Source organism: Vanessa atalanta, chromosome 24 (assembly GCF_905147765.1).
Source record: "Vanessa atalanta chromosome 24, ilVanAtal1.2, whole genome shotgun sequence".
Taxonomy (NCBI): domain Eukaryota; kingdom Metazoa; phylum Arthropoda; class Insecta; order Lepidoptera; family Nymphalidae; genus Vanessa; species Vanessa atalanta.
The window spans coordinates 3,262,536-3,286,551 of NC_061894.1; the positions used below are offsets into that span (position 1 = coordinate 3,262,536).

Consider the following 24,016-nt stretch of genomic DNA (forward strand, 5'->3'; position numbering starts at 1 on the left):
ATCACGCTAATTAAAATATCAACATACATTTGATGAGTGTTTTTTTTTTTAATTTTTAGGTAAATGCAAAAGCATTACAGGCATCTTTCATTCATTTGAGATATATGTTATATTAAAAACATTAGTGCAATTTGTAATTGCATACATCAAATTACCATGATTTAGAAGGTTTCTTAGTACCAAAATCATTTTCCTATTACTATTCTTATTAAACAAAAAATTAATATTATGACAAACAAATTCAAGTACACTACTTAAATCTTATATCAATCTAAATTATAGGTTCATTGGAAAAGTAGTAAAAACAAAATCATACAAAAAATTTGCAAAAATGATATTAAATATTATATTAAATTGATAATTAACAATAATAAACTATGATGATAAAAACCTAAGTCACCAACCAAATATACACAGCTTTAAACTAAACAAATAAAATATTTTGTGTTATTTTTAATAAATAATTTATAATACAATAATAATAATTTAATTTTAATTTAATAAATATGGCAAGAAATTTATTCAACTCGTAATAGTTCAACATCAAACACAAGAGTAGCATTAGGTGGAATGACTCCAGGGTGACCTCTAGATCCATAAGCAAAGTCAGGGGAGCAGGTAAGTTTAGCTCTCTCACCTACTGACATCTAAAAAAAAAACAAATGTAAAGTTGAATACAAATAATAGTAAAGTACGATTTTTAATTCGAGTCAGTAAAATGACAAGTGCAACTGTCACTGATACAAAAAAGGGTTACCCGCTACAATAGTGATGTTCGGCAATCAATAGACTTCGACATTTAGTCATGCTTTATTTTATTAGGTATCAAAGCGTTTTTTTTTATTGTATATTAATACATACCGTATTAAATAATACGATTTTAGAAATATGGACCTTACCAGCGTATTAAAATTTCTCACTACAACATTATTACAAAGCTGGGAAAAAATGTATAAAGAGGTTCAGAGGAATTAACAATAAAAGGTCAAGAAAAAACAAGTAATTTTATACGTTTTTATTCATTACGGTTGTTATTGATTCCGATATTTTGATACTTAATAAAATAAAGCATGACTAAATGTCTATGTCTATTGATTGCCGAACAGTATCAGTGACAGTTGCATTTTACTGACTGGAATTAGTAATAGTGCTTTAGTCGAAATTCCCAAAATTATAGTCGAGATTCTATCACATCACTATTTATTTGAGATTAAAAACCTGCAACACTGGAAATGTCATTTTACTGACTCGAATTAATAATTTTACTATAGTTAAGGGCAGTGGCAGATTTACACATTTTCCAAGTTTCTTTCAACTTTGAAATCTCAAGCATTATTCCATCTCAATTTTCTAAAACAGGAATTAAAAAATCTACAGGGTATGCAGCTCAAATGTATTAATGCAAGATACTCTTATTATTCATCCTGGTTACACATTGAACAGAGACATCTAGCTAACTGATATATCATCTACTATATAGTCTTCATTACATTTTTTTTTACATTAGCAACCTGTAAATTTCCCACTACATTAATTTACAGGCCTCTTCCTTGAGGAGAAGGTTTGGAGCATATTCCACCACGCTGCTCCAATGCGGGTTGGTGAAATACACATGTGGCAGAATTTCGTCAAAATTAGACACATGCAGGTTTCCTCACAATGTTTTCCTTCACCACCAAGCACGAGATGAATTATAAACACAAATTAAGCACATGAAAATTCAGTGGTGCCTGCCTGGGTTTGAACCCAAAATCATTAGTTAAGATGCATGCGTTCTAACTCTCCATCAGCCATCTCGGCTCAGCTTTAGTCTTCATAAATATGTCTTATTATGTCCTATATTCAAGTAATACCTACAATAACAAAATGGTAATTATACTACACATTTTGTTTAAAGATATTATCCTGCCAACTAGATGTGCACCACTATATATCACAGTTTTTTTATTAAATTAAAGTTATCATATGGTATAGTCAATAATACTTACTTTAGCCAATCCTTGATCCCAGCCCTTAATTACATCTCCTTTTCCTAAGGTGAATTTGAATGGTTGGCCGCGATCCCTAGAAGAATCGAACTTTTTGCCATTTTGCAGGGTTCCAGTATAATGGACGACAACTGTTTGACCGGGTTTTGGGTAAGTTGAGCCTACAAAAAATGATCCGGCTTTAATTCTATATACCTTAAAATATAGCAAAAAAACAAATTAAATATTTTACCATTTCCAGGCGAAAGAGTTTCTATATCTACACCCATATTATAGTAATAGATGGAAAAACGAATAAAACAAACACGTGGAAAAGTGTTAGGGAAAATCTCTTACGAAAATGCTAAATATTAATTTGCAAAATGCAAATGCTTGATGTTGAGTGTATTTGACAAATGTGAAATGACAGTGACAAAAGAATAAAGCCTGATGAAGAACTTTTAAATTCAAAAAATTTCGAATTAAATTTTTTTTACTTTAAAGATAAAATAACTTATTTTTATATGTAATTTGTGCTTAATACGAGATCCATTTCGTCTATAAATTCAAAATCAAAGAGTATGCAGTCAATGTTTAACTTTGGCATGATGTTGGAATTTAAAATGAACATGTCCCCCGTACATATTTAATATTATAATGAACTGAGGACATAATTTTATAATATTACGTTCTCAGTACAATTTGATTTATAGCATTGTTTTCACAATATGTGAAGTAAAATTGTTGAAATACAAAAATATATTTGTGTTAAACAAATCAAAGCCTTGAAATACTCGTGTCCAGAGCCTCGAAATAAATAATAAGAAAATAATTTATGTCACTTGTCAAATCTACGCAGTAGGAAACGCAAAAACGAAAACATTTAATAAATTGTGATAGTGATTTGAAAATCATTTTGAACAAAGTCAAATTAAAAAAAACTTAAAATGGTGTCTAGTGAGGAAGAAGCGGAGGTTAAAACTGGAGACACAGTTGAATGGGATGTCGACATGGAGATTCAGTTATTTTACGCGATGGCCAATCACAAGCCGGTTGGCATAAACAAACACTTTCAAATGGCTTGTATTTGGGAGAAATTATCTAACTCAATAACAAAAGAGATATCCACACATGATATTTGGAGACATTTAGATACATTATACGATATGACGATGTTGGACGAAACGGAACCGATACCATTTCCGAACCACGAAGTACCATTTAGCTTACCGGAGAATGAGTTTGGCGCTATGATGAAACAAAAATGTAAAGATAATATTTTAGCTGATGACAGCGAAGGTAACTGTAAATATAACTGTAGTTTTTAATTATTTTATCACATTGTGTATAAAATTCATAAAAGTATATTAAAGAAATGGTCAATGAAATAAAATTGTGTTCTGTTTAGACGGCCGAAGTCCATCACCAAAAACATCAACACCCAGAAGTAATTCCAGGGGCACAGCTTCTAAGGATGGTACACCTAAAGGTAATAAAATTTCTTGTGGGAGCTTTATTTTAGTTTGCTTATTACACACAACATCATGAAATAGTAATGACATGATAGCAATAACTATGTTTTACACAACAATTATTGGGACACAGACCCCAGTTAGGCTTATATATGTGTATTATATGATTATATGATTTAGTCAATGATGGGAATTTCTTGTGGGGATTCCCCAAACAACCTTATTTAGTTTATAGAGTAAATTTATAAAATAACCAAATAATTGGTTTATTTTTGTTTTATGTATTTGCCAATAATCAGTATATTATTGATATCATTTATACAACAGAGTGTATGTTTTTTGAAGTTGCACATAAGAATAATTGTGTATTGCAAACACTTGGATGTAGGGTTTTGTGTTTTTGAGTAAGTTTTTTGTTTATGATTTAATCGTCCACCTTATTTGATACTATTATTGTTAAGGTCGTAAGGATAGCATAGGTGCACTCGCTACAAAGACAAGGAAGGAAAGTGGCAGCTCTCATGCATCCACAGACACACCGAGTATCAAATCGGAAAAGGAATATGGTAATATACATATATCTCATATGAAATATAATAAAATGGACAGGATATTATTTATTTTAACTATGAGTTAACTTTACAATCCCGTTGCAGTAAAGATAGATATTGGTAAGGACAATAGGCCTAAACGGTGTCGGGACAGCTATGAAAGACTATCATAATTAGTCATTGTTTTAATGCAAATTACAAAAGCTACAATCTATCTTGGCTGGCCTGGAGTTAGCTGTGATAATTGACTATTTAAAGAAAGATAGATTGATATTTTTTTTACTGTCCAATCTAAGCAAATAATGAACATTTAATTTTCACGTACAATGTTTTTGGCAAAAGGAGTCAGTCGACACACAGTATTGATTTTCAGCTATTTTCAGCATTTACGTAATTGTGAATACTTACAATTTCTTTTTGCATCATTAGCTTCAGTATCTGCCAGATAGTAGCAATGCCACATTATAGGACTAATAGGAAATTTACTCAAATTCAAATTATACTTCAAACTTTTAATAATAGTGCTGATGACAATAGCCCAAGGGTCAAGGGATCGAACCTGCGACTTGCAGTTGCACCATTGCGCCATTGACGCAATGCATTGGGTGCTTTTGCACACGGATATTTTGCAGTATATTTTGTTTTCGTATAAAAAAATTGTTAGTATACGTAATAAAAGAAATGTGTTCCCATATCTCGAATGCATTAAGTTTCTTATGAAAATCTATAAAGTCAAAGAAGGCAGTTGACAAGCCAATCATCTGCCGCACTTCTATCGAAGTGGCATCGTTCGAAAACCATTTCAAAATGAACGAGGTAAACAAATAATTCTTTATTCTATATCAGCACGAAAATTTTCGTGTTTCGTACATAGATTGTATCTGAAATCAAACTAAATACCCAGTTCGATTAGAAGCGGACGAGGAAAAAAAGATATTACATTTTGATTAAATCGTGGATTCGCTTCAGGGACTCTTGAAAGAAATTGTATTTTCGGTATAATAATTGCAATTTTTGGATTTTTGATTTTAAACAAGATAAATATTGTTTTTAACCAAACGGATGAAATAATGTCAGAATAGTTAACTGAAGAAGATATTTAACCTCGCAATTTCAAAATGAACCACAGACTATTAATAAAATGTAATAAATAATAATTATTACTCAGTTTATTGCAAATAAGTCACGTGTAAGTAAATAAATGAAAACTATTGTATAATTTTCGTGACTTGTTTGTAAATTAAAATATTTAAAACTTAAAGATCGAAGGAGAGACTCTCGAGATTCAAATGCATCAGGACCAAGGGAGAATTCTTCTAGCCGAAAAACAACATCACAAAGGGATAAGCCGCCTAAATCTAAAGTTAGCTCTGTTGCAGGTAATAAATATTTTATCTTATCTTATCATGTCAATTATATGTAATATTTTACCATAAATTCAATTTGCCTTAATTATTATATTATGTCTGTATCAGCCTGGGATTCCCCACTCATTGATGAGGACAGTGGCTCCCGACGCGGGCGTCGCCGAGCAAACACATCAACACCACCAGCCACCACCCCAGCCAAACGCCGGCGAATGTGACATTCGCATACACATACTTATCACCATTTCTTCTGACACACACAACGCCCGTGGTGGGGAAACCGCACCGGCCAGGCGCGGGCGAGACGGAACCACGCTGTGAACGTGTTTTTCTTCTAGTGGTGGTCAATGTCACAGACTGTTGTGTGATTGTGAGATATTGAAATAACTTTATACCGTGTTACTTAAACTTGATATGATTTGTTGTAATGTCATGAAATTGATCTTGAAGTGAATACAAATGGCGTCGGTAGTGAGAAGCTATTATTTTTATAATAATTATAATGTAAATAGTATTAAATTTATTAAAAATCAAATTTTCTTTATTTACCTATATTTACAGATTAAGCTTTAAATTTCAAATCACTATAATGTGTTTTTATTAAAGAAGGTAGCACCCACTCATTTATTCTACCATCAAATAACAATACTTAGTATTGTTCAGTTTGCCAGTGTAACTACAGGCGCAAGGGACGTAAATTGTTGATCAAGAATCTGGACTGTTCCAAATTCGAACATTAGCTTTTAGTGACTAGAAAGACAATAAAAATACACCCGATACTTATATGTAATAAATATATACAACTAACACTCTAAATTTGTATTAATTATTGGCAATTAAAATTTGTCTGGTTTTTATTGACATATTGGGTTTTTTCCTTAGTGTTTTTTTGTTTAATTTTATTTTGGGGATAAACCTGGAACAGATTTTTATCATCATTATTGTAACATTTCAGTTCCCAAGGTTATTGGGGCATTAGTGATATAAAGAACGCTTAAAATTTGGTTAAGTGGTTTAACTGTAAAAGGCAACAGACAGACAGCCAGAGTTCATTTATAATATTTGTATAGAAAGTTTTATCGGATCGGAGATGAATAAAGGCATACAGTATGTCCCTATATATTACTATATTTAAAGGGAATCATTACTGAGTGATAGACTGAGAAGTAAGAGTGGTGGTAGGGACCATGAGCTTCAAAAGGTAACGTTGACAATAACGGTTTTGACCTTGGTAATCAATTGATCAGTTTATAACAGACTAATCACAAAAACAAATTAATAATAAAGATCCCTATTTATTCTTTCATAGTCTCTAGATGGTTCATTCAAAGTCCATTTTCGTCGTTAAATGAATAATTGAAGAAAAATTACTTGGTATGCTCTGAAAAAAGCTATATACGTCCGTAGTGGATGTATATATTTACACGTATAAAATATGTTTATTAGTTTTATTATGTTAAAATATTTAAGCAATTCGTTAAATTATGTCTTTTTGTACTGCCTAATCAGTATAAGTACATATTGCTGCACTTACAAGTGCAGCAATGTAATAATGTTAATTGTAAATGTAGGAATTTATTTACATGTACAAAATATGTTTATTAGTTTTAGCATACTAAAACATTTAAGCAATTCATTAAATTATATCTTTTTGTACTGTCTAATTAATGTAAATATGAAGAAAAAAAATTTATATAATAATATTAAAGTAAGTTTTTATCAAGGCTTTACGGCGTGCTACTTCGCCTTCATTAGTTTGAAGAACTATTATGAAAAAAACTGACATTAAAGCTGTCAGCTTGACAGGGTTTAGGAACCAGTTGTGATCTTAATGCTCAATACCATGTTATTAGTTATTTCTATATTTGCAATGAATTTATACATCAAAATATAAATATAGCATTTATAATAAACACCTAAGCTAGCAATAAACATGGCAAACCATTACGAAGTGCCTAACTGGTAGGTTACATATCACTTCGCGGTAATTTATTTAGTTTACCATGCCGCCATTCGATACTGATTTGACTATCTTATTATTATAGATATCACGCTTTATTTACGCTGTTTATAAACGAATAACATTAATGAAAATATTTTTATAAACAGAATAAATCATTGCTGTCTATAATTACATAAAAATGTCGTGCATTGTTATCTAAAAACTGTTTTATTATTCGGTTATTAGGGCTGGAAAACCACCAACGGGACTCCACTTGGATGTTTTAAAAGGAGATAAATTAATACAGAAATTGATGTTAGATGAGAAGAAATGCTACCTCTTTGGTAGGAACCCACAAATGAATGACTTTTGTATAGACCATGCAAGTTGTTCAAGAGTTCATGCAGCATTTGTGTATCATAAACATTTGAACAGAGCGTTTTTGGTTGATTTGGGCAGCAGTAAGTAAAGTCTAGATTAAAATAAATTTTATTATTTTACATATCTCAAGTTTATTTTAAAATGAAGAGAAGATTATTATAAGTATATTAAAAGCTTTAATAAAAATATACCAAGTATTATTGACTATAGACTAGTTAGTCTGTGGTCAATGATTTTAATTATCAAGGACTATAATATAATATAATTCAATAAATATAAATTTATTGTTGTTTTTCTGTAATTATTAATATACATTTCAATTTTTTAATTTTGATTTTAGCTCATGGCACATATATTGGACAGATGCGCTTGGAAGCCCACAAACCAACCCAACTACCTATTGACTCAACATTTCACTTTGGGGCTTCCACAAGAAACTATGTGATTAGGTAATAGTTTGAATGATTAATTCATAGTAATTGATGTAAGATTCAAAAATATTATTTTATTCAGGTTAAAAAGGTATTATTTTGATATTTTTCCCATTATCAGTATTTCCTCATCTTAACCCATAATTACGGTTGGCCCAAATTTTGTTCTAAACTTGAGAATGCTTGTTTTTACAGTTCTTATTGTCGAACACATTTTTGAGAGTAAGAACCTAAATATAGACAAGTACTAGTGACAATGAATGTTGTGTTTCATCAAAAATTTTAAAGAAAGATAAAATTTATTGTCTTGTCGTTCCGTTTTCGTACATCAATTATTATATATGAAAAATTTGACTGTGAATTTTTAATTCAGGGAAAGACCGACAGGAAACTCTCGGGGTATTATGGAGGATTTACCCAATTCTGAGATGGAGGGTGCACTACTTGGATTGCCAGAGACCCAGACAGAGTTAGATGTGAGTTCTTATAATATAGTTTCTTTATAACAAATAAAAATTGATAGTGTGAATAGACCTAATACATTTTCTCTAAACAAAAAATAAATAAAATATAATTACGTTTTGTTTCTGAAACTTATTTATTACAGAATCTAACAGAATTCAACACAGCACATAACAGAAGAATTTCTATGCTGGGTATTTCTACTGATGATGGCAGTGATGTTATTAAGGTAATTAGTATTATTATTTAAAATTCTATCAACTTCTAGAAATGTTTCGAGAATCGATAAATCAATCAAAAATAATATTGTATGACTAAACCCATTCTGCCTATGTTTAGTCAATTGAGGTTAATGTGAAATTCTGACTAACTAAACATATAATTGTTACAGCCACAAACTGGTACAAAAAGATCAGCATCAATGCCAGGTGGTGTACCAAAGAAGCAGAAACGTAATGTCTCTTTCAATGAGGAAGTGGACATCATTAATCCAGAAGACATTGATCCAACTGTGGGTAGATTTAGAAACTTGGTACGATCAACTATAGTACCAAATGCAAATGCTCCACCCAGGAAGATAAAATTACAAAGTGCTGACGAAAGTGAGTGCATTAAGACTGTTTTTAATAGGAATATTTGTTGTTACTAATCCAATTGAAAATATATTTTTTATAGGGATATTTTTATATGGCAACTCGGAGTACAGTTTTATTGCAAATTCCATCCATACTTATTTGATCAATGTTTGTTATAAAAAAAAAACAATAAGAATTTATGAAGTATATAAAAACAATATAACTATTTATATGCACAACATGTTTTAATATTTGTACAATGTTGCCAGTCAACATAAATGAATATAAAACAAAATAGTTGATAAATTGTATTGTGTTGTTTCGTTTCAGATCACCACCACCATTCATTGAGACTGCAAGAAATATCAAGAAGCAATAACCTCTATTCAGATCTTCCAGCTCCAAGTTCCCATCTAAGTCTAATTGGTGCAAGGTAATTTTTTTTATTGATAATTATCTATAATAGATTAAAATACATTTCCTAAACTCTAGTACTATTCCATTGTTAAAATCAATTAAAAAAATAACCCCACTAATTATATGAATACATGATTTTTTTTTGTTTTCGTAAAGTTAAATTTATTGTCATTCATGTCAATATAACTAGTCAATTTTATGCTCTGACTGTGAATGTAGAATGTGTTACCGAGTTACCTAGTACAAGATTTACAAAAATAAAAGTGATTTAATTGATGGTTCTATTAAATATATATATACGTATATGTCTTAATAACAATGTCAATAGATTGAAGTTGACAGTTTTTAAATATCTGCCTTCCAGAACACGAATGTGTAATCATGTATTATGTATTAAAAAAAATATTTTTTGCATCAAGGTTGGGCCTGCTGTTACCGAATCCTGCACCTGATGTTGAGTTAGAAGGACCGGAGCCACATCTAAATGTTCATCCACCACTACCAAATACAGGTTTGTACTATTATTATGAAGTTATTGATGGTAGGGCTTCGTACTTGGTGATAGGGTTTCGTGCAAGCCTCTTTGTGTAGCTACCTTCCACCCCATCAGTCATTCTAGGGCCATCTAGGAATACTTTGTATTGTTGTTTCCGGTTTTAAAGGTGAGTGAGCCAATGTAACCACAGGCACAAGGGACATGACATCTTAGTTCCCATCGGACAGTAGCTCAGCTATGGAAGGAATGGTTAAAAAAAATTTAGTTCACACCAGGTGGCCCATTTGTTCGTCTGCTCGAGCCCGAGAAGGTTCTTGGCCAAATTTAAATACATTGTCATACGTAACATTCTTAAGTTAATATTATTAATTGTAAAATTGGCTGTTTCCTTTACCTAAACAATAGATCTATATAAATTTTTAGGTAAATATTGCATTGAAATTTTAGTTCTTAGTCTTTTTTCATTGAAATGGTTATCTGTCAAAAATTATAAAGTTTATGTGCATATTTGTTATACATTATATTAGGCTATTGCTAAAATTGTTATGTAAGGTTTAATTCTTTCCTTTCCATTTCATATATAATATATTATTGAGTCAAAAATTAAGTGGTACCACATTTTGTATTTTTTATTATAAAATATTTTAATACTCTTTCAGCGTCAGAAGAATCAGGGCCATCGAGTGAACCCAAGAAGAAGAAATACGCAAAGGAAGCCTGGCCGGGAAGAAAACCTGGGCTTATACCTGGTGTTTGAGTTGAACAAAACTCTTAGGTTTAAGTTGTAGATTATAAAGAGGACTTTCACGAAAAACCTTTTTTAAATTCGCCACAGATAATAAATAAAGAGCTATTTATAACGAATTTATTCTGGTTTTATTTATGTTCTATCGACTAAAAATTTAAATGACAAAGTTCAGTTTTAATTGATAATCGATAAAAATGGTTTTGAATAGTTAGGTTTTTTTTCCGTTCTTCTATTATTAAAAATAGCGGTTTAATTAGAGGTACTTTTTCATCAAATATAAAGTAGCGTCTCCATAAAAAAAAAAAATTGTCAAGTTGTTTAAGCGAAATTCTTTGTTGACAAGTTCCGGAAATAATCTAAGTTGTCAATAAAAGTGTGTGTAACAAAGTGTGTGTTGGTGATATTTGAAGAATCAAGTGAACATCAAACATAAATTGTCCTCTACTTCAGTTCTAACTCTCTATATGTTTAAAGTAATGCCTGTCTTTATGTAGAGCACGTACAATTTTTTGCAAATTAATCTGCAAAGAAAAGTAACTTACAATCGACTTAAAAAATTGCAGTTTTTAAAATAGAACGAAACCATAGACGAAATTCGTTATAAATAGTTTTTCATAAGATTTTTGTAAAATCATTTACAAATCCAATAGTATAATTCCAATGGTTCGTTATATTGTAATAACGACAATTTTAATAATATTTCAGCTAAAGAACCAATGAATGATTTTCTTTTTTTATGTAGTATAAATTAAAATTTGCTTTACGACAATATTCCGAATCGAAAATATTTGTGGTTTACAGAAGATAGTATTAATATATTAATGTTTTTTATATTGTAGTAATAAATAAAACAAAGAACACGGTCGATTAGCGACAGGTTTTGTACCGTCGATTGCGGCTAAGACAAGGTCAACACGACACATTGATACGAATTCGCCGAATTAGTAAATAAATATAAATCAAATCTCGCTGCTCTATCACTCACCTTAATTATTGTAAGTTATAAGTGACCTGCTGAACTCCTGAAACTCCTAAAGCTTCGGGGCAATTTGGAAATTTAGGTATTCTAATAAAAAAAAACTAATTAAAAAATAAAAATGTTTTTTGCCTCCTGCTCGTTTGCCAACTATGGCAAACGAGCAGGAGGCCGATCTCACCCGATGGAAAGCGACTACCATCGCCTATCTGCAACAACGGGGGACTTGCAGGTGCGTTGCCGGCCTTTGAGGAAGGAATACCAATCCAACATTTCTACACAAAGGCAAAGGATCAAGCAGATCGGAAAGGGCTCGATCGTCGATAATTTGAGCTGCTCTTCGTTGGATACGGTCAAATGGAAGGAGCTTGTACTTGGGAGCACCCGCTCAGAGGTGAGAGCAGTACTCCATGTGAGGCCGAATTTGCGCCTTGTATAGTCTTAGGCGAAGGGCCTGTCTTGCCTTGCTGAGCACACCGACCTTTTTTTATGCCAATTTGGCTTTGACTTCCAATTGACCGCGGAAGGAAGGAAGTACTAAGAAAGAACTGAAGTATTCCGATACAATCTGTGACGGCTATCGAAACTTGCGTTTTTTTGGGGTTGAAATGGACTAGTTTTAGCCGGTGGTTTTACCGAGCCTTCAAGAAAAGAGCGTACTCATTACTTAAAGGCCGGCAACGCACCTGCAAGCCCCCTGGTGTTGCAGATCTCCATGGACGGTGGTAATCAATTTCCATCAGGGGAGCTTTATGCTCATTTGCCACCAATAACATAAAAAAAGTGGCCAAGTGCGAGTCGAACTCGCCCACGAAAGGTTCCGTAGCAGCAAGTAACAAGGTTTATGTTTATGGAATTAAATGTTTTTTTCTTATACTTGTGTTGATTGAATGAAAGGTAAATTACGGTTTTCGATTTATGACGTAGTTATTAAAAAAAACTACTTACTAGCTCTCGTTCAAATCCGTTTTGGGTGGAAATTTGCATGGTAAAGTAGTTTTTTAGTTATATCATTCTCTTACTTTAGAAGTTACAAGGGGGGGGCTTATTTTACCACTTTGGAAGTGTCTCTAGCGCAAACTATTCAGCTTAGAAAAAAATGATAATTGAAATCTTATTATAATTTTTGAAGACCTATCCAACTGACCAAAACGTATGGGTTCGATGAAAAAAAAATTTTTGAGTTTCAGTTCTATGGTATGGGGAACCTCAAAATTTATTGTTTTTTTTTCTATTTTTGTGTGAAAATTTTAATGCGGTTCACAAAATACATCTACTTACCTAGTTTCAACTGTATAGTTCTTATAGTTTCGGAAAAAAGTGGCTGTGACATATGAACGGACAGACAGACATGACGAATCTATAAGGGTTCCGTTTTTTGCCATTTGGCTACGGAACCCTAAAAATACAAAATGACTTGTTTTTACTAATGTAGTAAAAACAAGTAAATTTGTCTATATCTAAACCTCATTGTCTCTGATCAGTTATATTATTACCAGGGATGCATCGATACGCCTTACCGATACTCTTAGAAAAATATCGGGGATACCGATACCTATACACTTATCGAATTTAAATAAAGGTAAAATAAATGTAAGTCGACATGTTGATTGATTGTGTTTATTTAAAAAATATATTAAAATAAAATGTTAGAGACTTGGAATGTGAATATTGGTAATTAAGCTCAGATTTTAGGTTCATTAATAGGAGTTAGTAACTAAAAAAAACATTAATGAAATTAAAAAAAAATTGTTTAAAAAACAAAGTATTATCTTGTTTGCAACGAAAATGACAAAACAAGAGGCGCGATTACATTACTTTTTTTAAACATGTAATTTGAACAGTATCGTTGTATCGGCCAGAAAAATATCGCCGATACCGATATATCGGAAAACCTGCTGTATCGCCGATATATCGGTATCGGTATCGGATGCATCCCTAATTATTACTACCCCCCTGGTACTGCTACTCTTGTAGTAATAATCAGTATATAATGTTAATAGTAACCGAACAAGATTGAGAACTCAATAGTGATAATTATACAATATTAGCGCGATTCCACAAACTCTCTACCTCTGGTAACGCACTATAGAATTCGTACATTTTGTAGGACACTTTTTATACACTACTTTCGCACACTAAGCGCACTTCATAGTTCAGATGCACTGCGTTTACTCACAGTATTAAATAGATTTTATGGATCTTAAAATCAATCGGGCTGTTTGCATGCATTCTTAGTACAAAAAATATAAAAATATATTTTCCGAAGGGAAGCTTTATTTTACACAATTTTAATTTGATTATAGAAATAATTGTAAATTAGAAAAAGCTAGATAGTTAATTGACTAATTTAAGTTATTTTTAAATACTAGTTATTGATTGTAGTGCGAAGATTACGAATAAGTTTTTTGTCTTTGAATTATGTAATAAATAATTGATTTTATCTGTTATTATAATTATTTAGTTCCTTGATATTATGAACTCTTATTGATTGTTATTTTTTTTTAATTTGAATACAAATATAGTCGATTAAATTGTTTTTTTTTTTATTATCCTATACATATAAAAATTAGTGGTCGTTTTGCCGGGATGGCTCAGTGATTAGAAGGCGTGCATCTTAACCGATGATAACGGGTACCACTGAATTTTCATGTGCTTAATTTGTGTTTATAATTCATCTCGTGCTCGGCGGTGAAGGAAAACATCGTGAGGAAACCTGCTTGTGTCTAATTTCAACGAAATTCTGCCACATGTGTATCCACCAACCCGCATTGGAGCAGCGTGATGGAGTATGCTCCAAACCTTCTCCTCAAAGGGAGAGGAGGCCTTAGCTCAGCAGTGGGAAATTTACAGGCTATTACTCTAATGTTTGTTCATTTTGCTTTTAAACTTTGTTCTTAATATTGTTTTTAGCAAAATTAAAAGTCGTTGGTCCTGTGCCTGAACTCTTTTCGTCTCTCTAGAGATTGGCCACCGTGGTCGTAATCGATCAGGACGTCGTCATCACTCAGTACGAAGTCAGAATGTGCAACCAATCATTACATAGTATAAAACAAAGTCGTTTACCGCTCTCTGTCCCTATATATGCTTAGGTCTTTAAAGTTATATAAAGGATTTTAATGCGGTTTTTAGATAGATTGATTCAAGAGGAAGGTTTATTTATATAATACATGCACAATATAGTAGAGAAACACTCATTATTTTAAAGATTTCTAAAGTGATTTCGTAAATATAAACACATTTTTTCCGCTTACATTGCAAAAGCTGGCTGACCCTACGAGATAGATCAAAATAATCTACTAAAATATTGTACAACTTAAAAAAGTTTTCAAAACAGACCGCTATGGTTTATGTCTATCTCTTAGGGATCTCACAATAACTATTTTTTATCCTTTACTTTTTACGAGAAGTAATGGCTTATTTTCGAAGCGATTTTAAGCAATACAGCATTGATTCTTATCCAATTGAGTACCTTAAATACATTTTGCATTGAATATAGATCAATATGGTCCTTTAGAGCATGTATTTTAAATGAATATTTTCGAAGATATTACAGATTTAAAACGCAAGGACATAGCGGTTTGTATTGTCTAATGACTGAAAAAATACGAACGTAAGACATCATGAAGTATATTTAGTATCAGTATTTGAAATAAATACATCATGGAATTTGACTGCAAACAAAGTTACACCTTATCATCATAAATAACGTCACCATAAATAAAAATATCGCTTCGCGTCATTTCAAACTATTGACAGACAGCCTGTAGCCACATCCTATAACACTTATATACGATATATATACGGTATAGAGCGGTGGGGTCACTAAACGCCGTTCTAAACATATCCTAATAATTTTAATAATAAAATTATTATAAACAAGATTTTTTTTACGGTATTTATATATTCGTACATTACATCAGGAGACATCGGATGTTGCTATTGATATATGTTCCTCCAAATATATTTCTTTAAAGTATAATTACAATAAAAAAGCTACAATACGTGAGTACAGAAATATCTTGTACTAAGTATAAAGGATCGCCAGACAAACAATTATGACATACGAAAAGGGTAGACTTCAAAAAAAAAAAGAACTATTTTACTCTATCCGTGGCCCAACCATGTTTACGAGCCGTCTGTCAGGCCCAGTGTAGTGTCACTTCAGTAATATAGTTAGCTAATAGACATCATGTACATAGCCAAATAAATAACAACGTAGGTACACACTGAATTTCTCGTCACGGTATAAATTTGTACCAATTGTATCGTAAAACGTGTCCAGATACTATCAGTATATATTTTGTATTAACGATAAGTAGGAGGATGGCTCAATGAACAATCTGATGGCAAGCGGTCACCACAATCCAAAGATAAGACGAAATATAGGTAATATTCACCATTTCATTAATATACATCTCCAATGCGCCACCAACCTTGGAAATTAAGAAGTCCCTTGTGCCTGTAAAAAGTTAAAGTTAAGCTTAAAAAATATTTCTTTTAACAATCACACACGCTTTTTTAAATGATATTGTATTGTATTGTGTACCTATATATTGATATATTGCTCTGGAAATACAACGTTATATATATTTATCACTTATAATGCAAAATGTTTCAGTAGGCGTTGGCTCATATTTCCCACGCTCGGTACGTTGGTTCCGAGAAAGATATAAAAATATAAAAAAATAAAATTGTATTTAAAGAATCTTAATAGGGAATACTTTAATGCTATAAATTATCGTCGTGGTTTATGTTATCGTAATGAAAAAACTAAAAAAACTCAATTTTGAAAACTTAGATATTTTTTTAAGAAATTCTTAGATATTTTTTTTAATAGACTTGGTCACTTGGACTTGCAAAAACCCTCATTAAAAGTATAACACGCCAAATATGCCCTCACTGGTGAAAGGTGGGCTGATTCATTTATTGCCGGAATTTGCTAGCATCCTCGCTTCCACGCGGTCATTATTTATATATAACTATTTAATTATTATTGCTAAACAGCCTAAATGTTATAATAATTGTTATACAAATAAATTTTCTCAGAATACATACTAAGTACTAGGATAGTATGAACCTTTGGGAACTCAAGGCGGAGGTGTTCACGGAAAGGCCATAAAAATATACCCGTTAATAGTGATTTATCTAGTGCACGAAGGGGATTAAAAATTTTCATTTTGTATTTGTAATAACTGAAAACAAACTAGTAAGCCATATTAAAATATACTTATACATATATTTCTATACAGAAGATGCGACGCGTTTAGTAGGTAGCTCCTGGTGGTAGGGCATTTTGCATGCAATTCTGGGTAAGTACCACCCACTCAGATAATCTACCACGATACAGCAATACTGATCATTGTTGTGTTCCGGTTAGAAAGTTGAGTAAACCAATGTAACTACAGGTACAAGGGCATAATAACTTAACTCTCAAGATTGATGGCGCATTGCTATGTGTAGGGAATGGTTATTATTTCTTACAGCGCCAATGTATATGGGCGGTGGTGACCGCTTTCCATACCGTGGTTCATTAACCCGTCCGCCTAGGTACCTAATTACATAAAAAATAATATAACTTTTGGGTTGTATTTTATTAATAAACAAAAAGAGAAGTGCACTTAACAAGGAAATATTATGTAGGCATGGTTATTTTATAAGGTTTATTACTAAATTTATTTATCAGTATATATAAGTATGTCATAAATGAGAAATATTGAGAAAACGTTCGAGTCGTAATTTTATTGTGAAACAGATCAAAGTTTGTATATGGCTCCAAAGTTTGGATTGCAAAGGTCAAAATTTTATTGTTATACCTAATTATCCGCCTACGCGTTTCGCGCCAAACGTAATATTTAAATATTTTAATAATACGTAAATATTTTAGTCTAAATTTTAATACTTTGTTAACTTCCATATTATTCTGAATAAGGATTAATAATGTATTTAAGAATCTAGACACGCGGTAGCGTGTCAGCCAAGTTCTAGTAACAGAACTGGCAAGCAGCACCGTGTGTAATATTACACGAACCATTTGGAGCCACTTTTGACCTCCTCATAACTCAAAAACTATTTGACATAAATGTGTCAAATTTGGCTCATATATTGAGACTCGCGAGATACATATGTGTTCCAAATTTCATAAACACATCTCAAATGGTTATTTAGATATTAACGTCTAAAAATCGTCATTTTTATCACTGACTGACCTATAGATCAAAACTATATCCTACTTCCAGGTGACCTAGAAAGTTAAAATTTGGCATGCAGGTAGATAATTAGGCCAATATAAAGGAAAAAATCTGAAACTGGTAATTTTTTATCATTTTATTATAATTTTTCATTTTATTAGGTCTATTAAGAACACTTATATACTTAGTTCCTGTAGTAACTGCAATAAAAAAAATGATGTAAGAACCAGCAATCAAAACTTATGACAGCCGGTCTTAATGTGGATTTTAAGGTCTTCACGTGAATATATAACAAGTTGAATACCACCCTTAAGTTTTTTAAATCCAAATATTTCCGTTTTAGTACTTATGAGTATAGCCGACTTTCGTATTTATTACGTTATTAACTAGCATTTAGCGCATATCAATGGTGCAAAATAATTATACTTAAAATAATAATAATAATAATAGGCATTTCGGTACACGGCGCGCGATGCGACGCCGGAGCAGCGGGATAGGAGCGTTGCGATTAAACCTTAACGCGGACGTGTCTGAGCGAGTGGCAACCGCGCTTATAAGAATTATTTCAATGCCTTACGATGAAAGCTGCCTAGTCTATTCGACTGCATATTTTTTGTTTGAGTATACTAGTATACAACAATAAAATAGGTTTCGTGAGACTGTAGTAAAGTATGTATATCGTAATTGGAATGATTTAAGTTTGTACTCTAGCGCTACAAACGGGGATTCTTATTGCTTGGAAGAACAGTATCGAGCAAGCTTGCTGATGTCAGCAAGCTTGCTCATGTCAGCAGTCAGCAGGACTGGTGAATGGGTCCAATGGAAAAATAGAGAAGGTACATTGGGGACGTCGAAATGAACAATAGCGCACGTAAAATAACAATTCAATTTAAACATAATTTAATTTGCGAACTAGAAGTCAAAACCAAGTTACAGATATTAAGTAATGTACATATATGTTCAAAGGAAACAATTCTCTATTTGCTTAGCATATTCTACTACTATACACAAATCAAAAGGCCTTCGCCTTGACGGTGCTCTTCTCGACATAGGCTCCTCTATATTTAGTAAAGAGCAGGCTTACGTTGGCCTCTCCAGAGTTAAAACTTTAGATGGAGTACATCTTGTCAATTTAGGTCCAAGTCAAATCAAGACACAAGAGAGCTCTATTGTAGAGTACTACCGTCTGCGCACGTTATACCACCCCTACTTGGCCAAATTAAGTATAAACAGAAAACGCGTAAAAAAACCGGAAACTGAATGGGCAATTCACTCGAACATTTCAGAGGTACCTACAAGAAAAATAAGAACGTATCAAAAAAAAGACAATTATACCCCGTAAACGTAGGAAATAGGAAAATAGAATAGCTTAACAAAAACCATTTGGTATTAATTTTGTTATTAATAAGTACCTACTAATAATTTATATACAAAAAGTAGTGATATCCCATCAAAAACATAAATGTAAAAATGAGAGCCAAGTTAAATATTATGATATATACCTTGGTTGTTGTCTTCAACGACAAAAGAAGTGAGATCAAAATTTGTGCCAAGTTAAAAAGTCCTTTCTGAAATTTATTTATAACTACATAAAATATCATTTCTTCTTATAACTTGGGGTAATATATTGTTGCCTAAGGTCTGACTTGGCTAGTTCTTATATGTTTATAAACACAACTTGTAGTTTGTGTTTAGAATAACAAATTATAACTCAGAACATCTAAGAAGAATGGAGGACAGCTCAGTATTGCTTAGTTAGTATTAACGTACATTAAGAGCTGCGATGGTCCAGTCACTAGAAAACATGAATCTTAACCAGATACCATTGAATATTGGCTTGCTTAATTTGTGTTTATAATTCATTTGTAAAGGCTTAGAACTTACGAAGGCTATAATATAATTTGTATATGAGAACTAGCCAAGTCAGACCATAGGCAACAATATATTACCCCAAGTTATAAGAAGAAATGATATTTTATGTAGTTATAAATAAATTTCAGAAAGGACTTTTTAACTTGGCACAAATTTTGATCTCACTTCTTTTGTCGTTGAAGACAACAACCAAGGTATATATCATAATATTTAACTTGGCTCTCATTTTTACATTTATGTTTTTGATGGGATAATGTCTTCGCAAATAATCTCATACTCTTTAGTGTTCTTTAATAGATGAAAACAAATTTTAAATATCTACAAATTTCTATTAAATTGTTTTGATATATCCTAAGTTTAGCCATTGTTAGCCGTGTAAGCGTACGAAAACATATTTTTGGTTAAAACAACGTCATCGTTCAGGAATTTTGTTTAAATTATATACATATACCTTGCTCGTTTAACGCTCTTTTGATTAGTGAAAACCGTATCAAAATCCGTTTAGTGATTTGGAAGAAGAAAGCGGAGATACAGACAGAAACAGAAAACAACTTTGTTTTATACTATTTATAATAATAATTATTATAGTTATAGTATTTGTAAATATAAACTTATTTAGAGCATTCTATATAGAGTTAATGTTTATATATACAAAATGTACAGCCTAAGGTTGCCGTATGCCTATAACACAATTTCCACAAGTAATATTGTGACGGAGTTGTACTATCGCCCGCTATCACTCGACTATATTAAGATCACTTTAGATGAAACCACTAGAATAATGAACTTGGCGTCTTTAAGCTGTTATGTTTATTCTTGGTATTTAATAAATAATAAAAATAAATGGAGCGAGATGAAGTGGATTACGACAAAATCACGGGTTCCAATCGAAGTTATAATGTACAGGTAATTAATTAGTTTATTCTTTCTTCGGAATATTAGATGGCGTTATGTCATGTTTGAACCTTTGACATTTCTACATCGCGATGGCAAGATTTGATATTTTATTTATATAGTGACTAGTGACAACTTGACGAGGGTACATAACCATAGCTTTTTAGCATACTGCTAAATATAATGGATACCGATCAAAGATGGTGAGATTTTTATAGATAATTTTACTACTTTTTAATGATTTGACATATTCCTAACAATGATATGCTTAAACGTCTATTCGCTAACAAAGGCGCATCCGTTCATCTTAAATTATTATATCGGTTTGCATACTAATGCACAATGCAGATATCTTAATGTCCGTAGACGACTTTATTAATAATTTAATATAAAAGTTACTCGAAATACTCAATTTATTACTTAATATAAGCTACTCTGTGGCATTCGCGTGGTGTTTAATATCGGGATACATTTTTTTAATCCGGAGAGCACATTAATATCCTCGGATGAAATTGTTGCACACGTTGACTCAAGATTAAAGCTAAACCGAGCTGCATATGAATATGATTTTTTAATCGGTTACCGTACAAAAACGATTAAGAGTTGTTTTATTATAAAAGAAAGTCAAGCAAGCAGTCTCAAAAATATTTTCTCGAGAAAAGCTGTTTCTTTGTAATCTTCTTTAAATATATTAAATGTTGCTTGGAATGCCTCTCTGAATTTCCAAATGATAGGTTAAGATCGGAAATGCAAACACCATTAAGATGATAAAAGATTTTATTGTCGAGTATTCGAGTACATACGGTAGGGCCAGTGCGAGAGCTGTCTTAAAAAAAAAATCTAGACAGCTAAGGATCATTATTCGAGACCCAATTATTATTAACCATTTACACGGTAAGTTACAACGGACATTATGTCAGACCTATTAAATTGATATTTACCTTATGAAATTGCGTTTATAAAGACAGCTCTAATACCAAATATGTAGAGTTTTCGTAAAATAAAATTGATTTAGGTTCAAGCGAGATTACACGTTTTAAATTAATTGATCATTATAATATGTTGGTCAACATGAAATTGAAAATGATAATAATAAAAAGTAGAGGGAAATTTAAATTTACCGATAAGAGCAAAGGTAATTTTTACCAGTGGCATGACTTTTTTCTCCTTATGTAAACAATACTATTTTATTACATCTAAGCAATAATGAAGAAATGAATATAAAATTTATTTTGTAAAATCGTTTGTACTCTTTGAAAAATGATTAATGAGACTAATGTGACATTTGTTTCCGGCTGGCTGGGGTGCCTCTATACGGCGGCAGATCTATAAGCAGCTTATGTTGGCTTTATTCCTGGTAACAATGCCTATAATATTCCAGGGAACAGAAATTATTGGTGAATAGAATTTAGGCTTTAGATATTAAATTATAGACCGACTAAACGCTATTTTGCTGTTTTAGTAGAAAAAATTTAACCGTTAAACCTTTATCGATATCGATTACTTTTATATTTAAATAAACGGCTTAAGTTGAGAACGCGTCGAAAAAAATAAAGTACATGCACGCTAGTAAAGTAGTATGACGTTTGTCGAGTGTCAAGAGTTACTGTCACTCACGTACACCAGGATAATAAAGTTGGCTCGTTTGTTCTTTTTACATTAACAGCCTGTAAATTTCCCGCTCCTGGGCTAAGGCCTCCTCTCCCTTTGAGGAGAAGGTTTGGAGCATACTCCATCACGCTGCTCCAATGCGGGTTGGTGGATACACATGTGGCAGAATTTCGTTGAAATTAGACACAAGCAGGTTTCCTCAGGATGTTTTCTTCACCGCCGAGCACGAGATGAATTATAAACACAAATTAATCATATGAAAATTCAGTGGTGCTTGCCTTAGTTTGAACCCGAAGTCATCGGTTAAGATGCACTTCTAAATAACCACTGGGCTATCTCGGCTATCATGTTTTAGTTATTTTGTAATGCGACACTCTATTTAGATATATAAATAAGTTTTAAACAATTATACCGATTTTTGTGCAAACGGTACTGAATCCTATACTTGTTCTGGCAAATTGATCTGCTTACAAGGATGATAAAATAAGTCTACCTATAATAATAAGACAATTTAATAAATGAAACTTAAGTTATTGTTTATAATATACAAAGTTCAAAGTTCTTGTGCCCAGGTGGGTGGTGGGAGACAAAGGGGAGCACCTGTTGCTTGGAACATAACTCCGTTACGCTCATTAGCTAGCGAGTGTCACTACAATATACAAGCAGCTATAAGCGATTCTGTATGTTCCTTCTTTTTATTTAGCTTCATTATTTCGATTGGAAAAGTTTTCAACGGTAAAAGAGAAATGAAAATGTTTCAAGGAAAAATGTTTCTAAAGTCATGTCATATTCTTTTAAACTATTTTGAATTTTTTTCCCTAGCTATGAAAAAGCTGTTTTATAATAAAGTTATTAAATACGCACACGTTGTTAATTTTTCCACGATCACAGAAATATCGACATCAAAGAAAAATAGAACCGCGTTATGGTTCCATTTTTCTTTATATACAGGACAATTGTTTTATTTTAAATAAATGTCATAGCTATATTACAAAAAATAAAAAATAATTTGGTATTCTAAGCTGAAAACGAAAGATCTTTGCACACGCCAGAACTAAAAATCGATAACGTAATTAAAAATCTGATGTGATATGGATTCGTTTTTTAAATTATATGTTAGTTTCGAAAGAAGAGTAAATTAAACTGTATGTAGGTAAGTATTATTGAGATGTTTTGCAATAAATGGTATTCCTTGAAATTATTCATGAATTTTACGACTCAAGTGTGTGCGTACAGTCAGAAAAATTTGGATCTCACTCACGTGTCCCTTACACGCCCTTTTCGTTCAGCAATCACATTTCTATGCTTTTTCTATCCAACGATCAGCAGTTATATAGTACTGTATTTATTTATTTATCATATTTTATAAATAATTCTGAAGTTTATGGTGCAGTTCTTTAAATTTAATGCTTTAGTTTATAAAAACCGCTGTCTTTCCGTAAAAATTTCGTTTCAACAGATTAAATAGATCGATATATGATTGACATGTGACAGTGACATGCAATTATCTCGTGAATTTCGTGAATGTAATGAGCGCAAAAAGAGTTTTATCGGTATAAAATTAAAACGAAAGGGATTTACAATAATCCCTAATGTCAGCCCTGAATATTAGTAAATATAAATAATTATCTAGTTTTTATGCCTATCTTTAATCTCCGGAACT

The 24,016-nt window shown here is 31.8% G+C and overlaps 3 protein-coding genes across 3 annotated transcripts; 2 read left to right on the forward strand and 1 right to left on the reverse strand.

Annotated features, from left to right (window-relative positions):
* Positions 1-51: 51 nt before the first annotated feature.
* Positions 52-2,385, reverse strand: LOC125073502 (peptidyl-prolyl cis-trans isomerase Fkbp12-like). Its single transcript, XM_047684358.1, has 3 exons — positions 2,221-2,385; positions 1,989-2,149; positions 52-647 (listed from the first exon to the last, which is right to left on the reverse strand). The coding sequence occupies exons 1-3, from the start codon at positions 2,255-2,257 to the stop codon at positions 519-521; spliced, it is 327 nt and encodes a 108-aa protein (XP_047540314.1). The 5' UTR covers positions 2,258-2,385; the 3' UTR covers positions 52-518.
* Positions 2,386-2,817: 432 nt separating this feature from the next.
* Positions 2,818-5,880, forward strand: LOC125073341 (MRG/MORF4L-binding protein). The gene is made up of 5 exons (XM_047684129.1): positions 2,818-3,266; positions 3,376-3,456; positions 3,901-4,005; positions 5,253-5,369; positions 5,466-5,880. Exons 1-5 carry the CDS (start codon positions 2,915-2,917, stop codon positions 5,573-5,575), a joined length of 765 nt encoding a protein of 254 aa, XP_047540085.1. The 5' UTR covers positions 2,818-2,914; the 3' UTR covers positions 5,576-5,880.
* Positions 5,881-7,172: 1,292 nt separating this feature from the next.
* On the forward strand, positions 7,173-10,925 carry LOC125073402 (nuclear inhibitor of protein phosphatase 1). Its single transcript, XM_047684220.1, has 9 exons — positions 7,173-7,319; positions 7,546-7,760; positions 8,021-8,129; positions 8,485-8,587; positions 8,719-8,802; positions 8,965-9,175; positions 9,479-9,581; positions 9,985-10,076; positions 10,721-10,925. The coding sequence occupies exons 1-9, from the start codon at positions 7,291-7,293 to the stop codon at positions 10,816-10,818; spliced, it is 1,044 nt and encodes a 347-aa protein (XP_047540176.1). The 5' UTR covers positions 7,173-7,290; the 3' UTR covers positions 10,819-10,925.
* The last annotated feature ends 13,091 nt before the right edge of the window (positions 10,926-24,016 follow it).

What these genes read in the sequence shown, in the direction of transcription:
- LOC125073502 (XM_047684358.1), bottom strand. Translation starts at nt 2,257, where the DNA reads ATGGGTGTAGATATAGAAACTCTTTCGCCTGGAAATG. An exon ending in AACTCTTTCGCCTGGAAATG is followed by an intron (nt 2,150 to 2,220) that starts GTAAAATATTTA and finishes CATTTTTTGTAG; the next exon opens with GCTCAACTTACCCAAAACCC. An exon ending in GGGATCAAGGATTGGCTAAA is followed by an intron (nt 648 to 1,988) that starts GTAAGTATTATT and finishes TTTTTTTTTTAG; the next exon opens with ATGTCAGTAGGTGAGAGAGC.
- LOC125073341 (XM_047684129.1), top strand. Translation starts at nt 2,915, where the DNA reads ATGGTGTCTAGTGAGGAAGAAGCGGAGGTTAAAACTGGAGACACAGTT. An exon ending in TAAGGATGGTACACCTAAAG is followed by an intron (nt 3,457 to 3,900) that starts GTAATAAAATTT and finishes ATTATTGTTAAG; the next exon opens with GTCGTAAGGATAGCATAGGT. An exon ending in CAAATCGGAAAAGGAATATG is followed by an intron (nt 4,006 to 5,252) that starts GTAATATACATA and finishes TAAAACTTAAAG; the next exon opens with ATCGAAGGAGAGACTCTCGA.
- LOC125073402 (XM_047684220.1), top strand. Translation starts at nt 7,291, where the DNA reads ATGGCAAACCATTACGAAGTGCCTAACTG. An exon ending in AGACCCAGACAGAGTTAGAT is followed by an intron (nt 8,588 to 8,718) that starts GTGAGTTCTTAT and finishes TATTTATTACAG; the next exon opens with AATCTAACAGAATTCAACAC. An exon ending in ATGGCAGTGATGTTATTAAG is followed by an intron (nt 8,803 to 8,964) that starts GTAATTAGTATT and finishes TAATTGTTACAG; the next exon opens with CCACAAACTGGTACAAAAAG.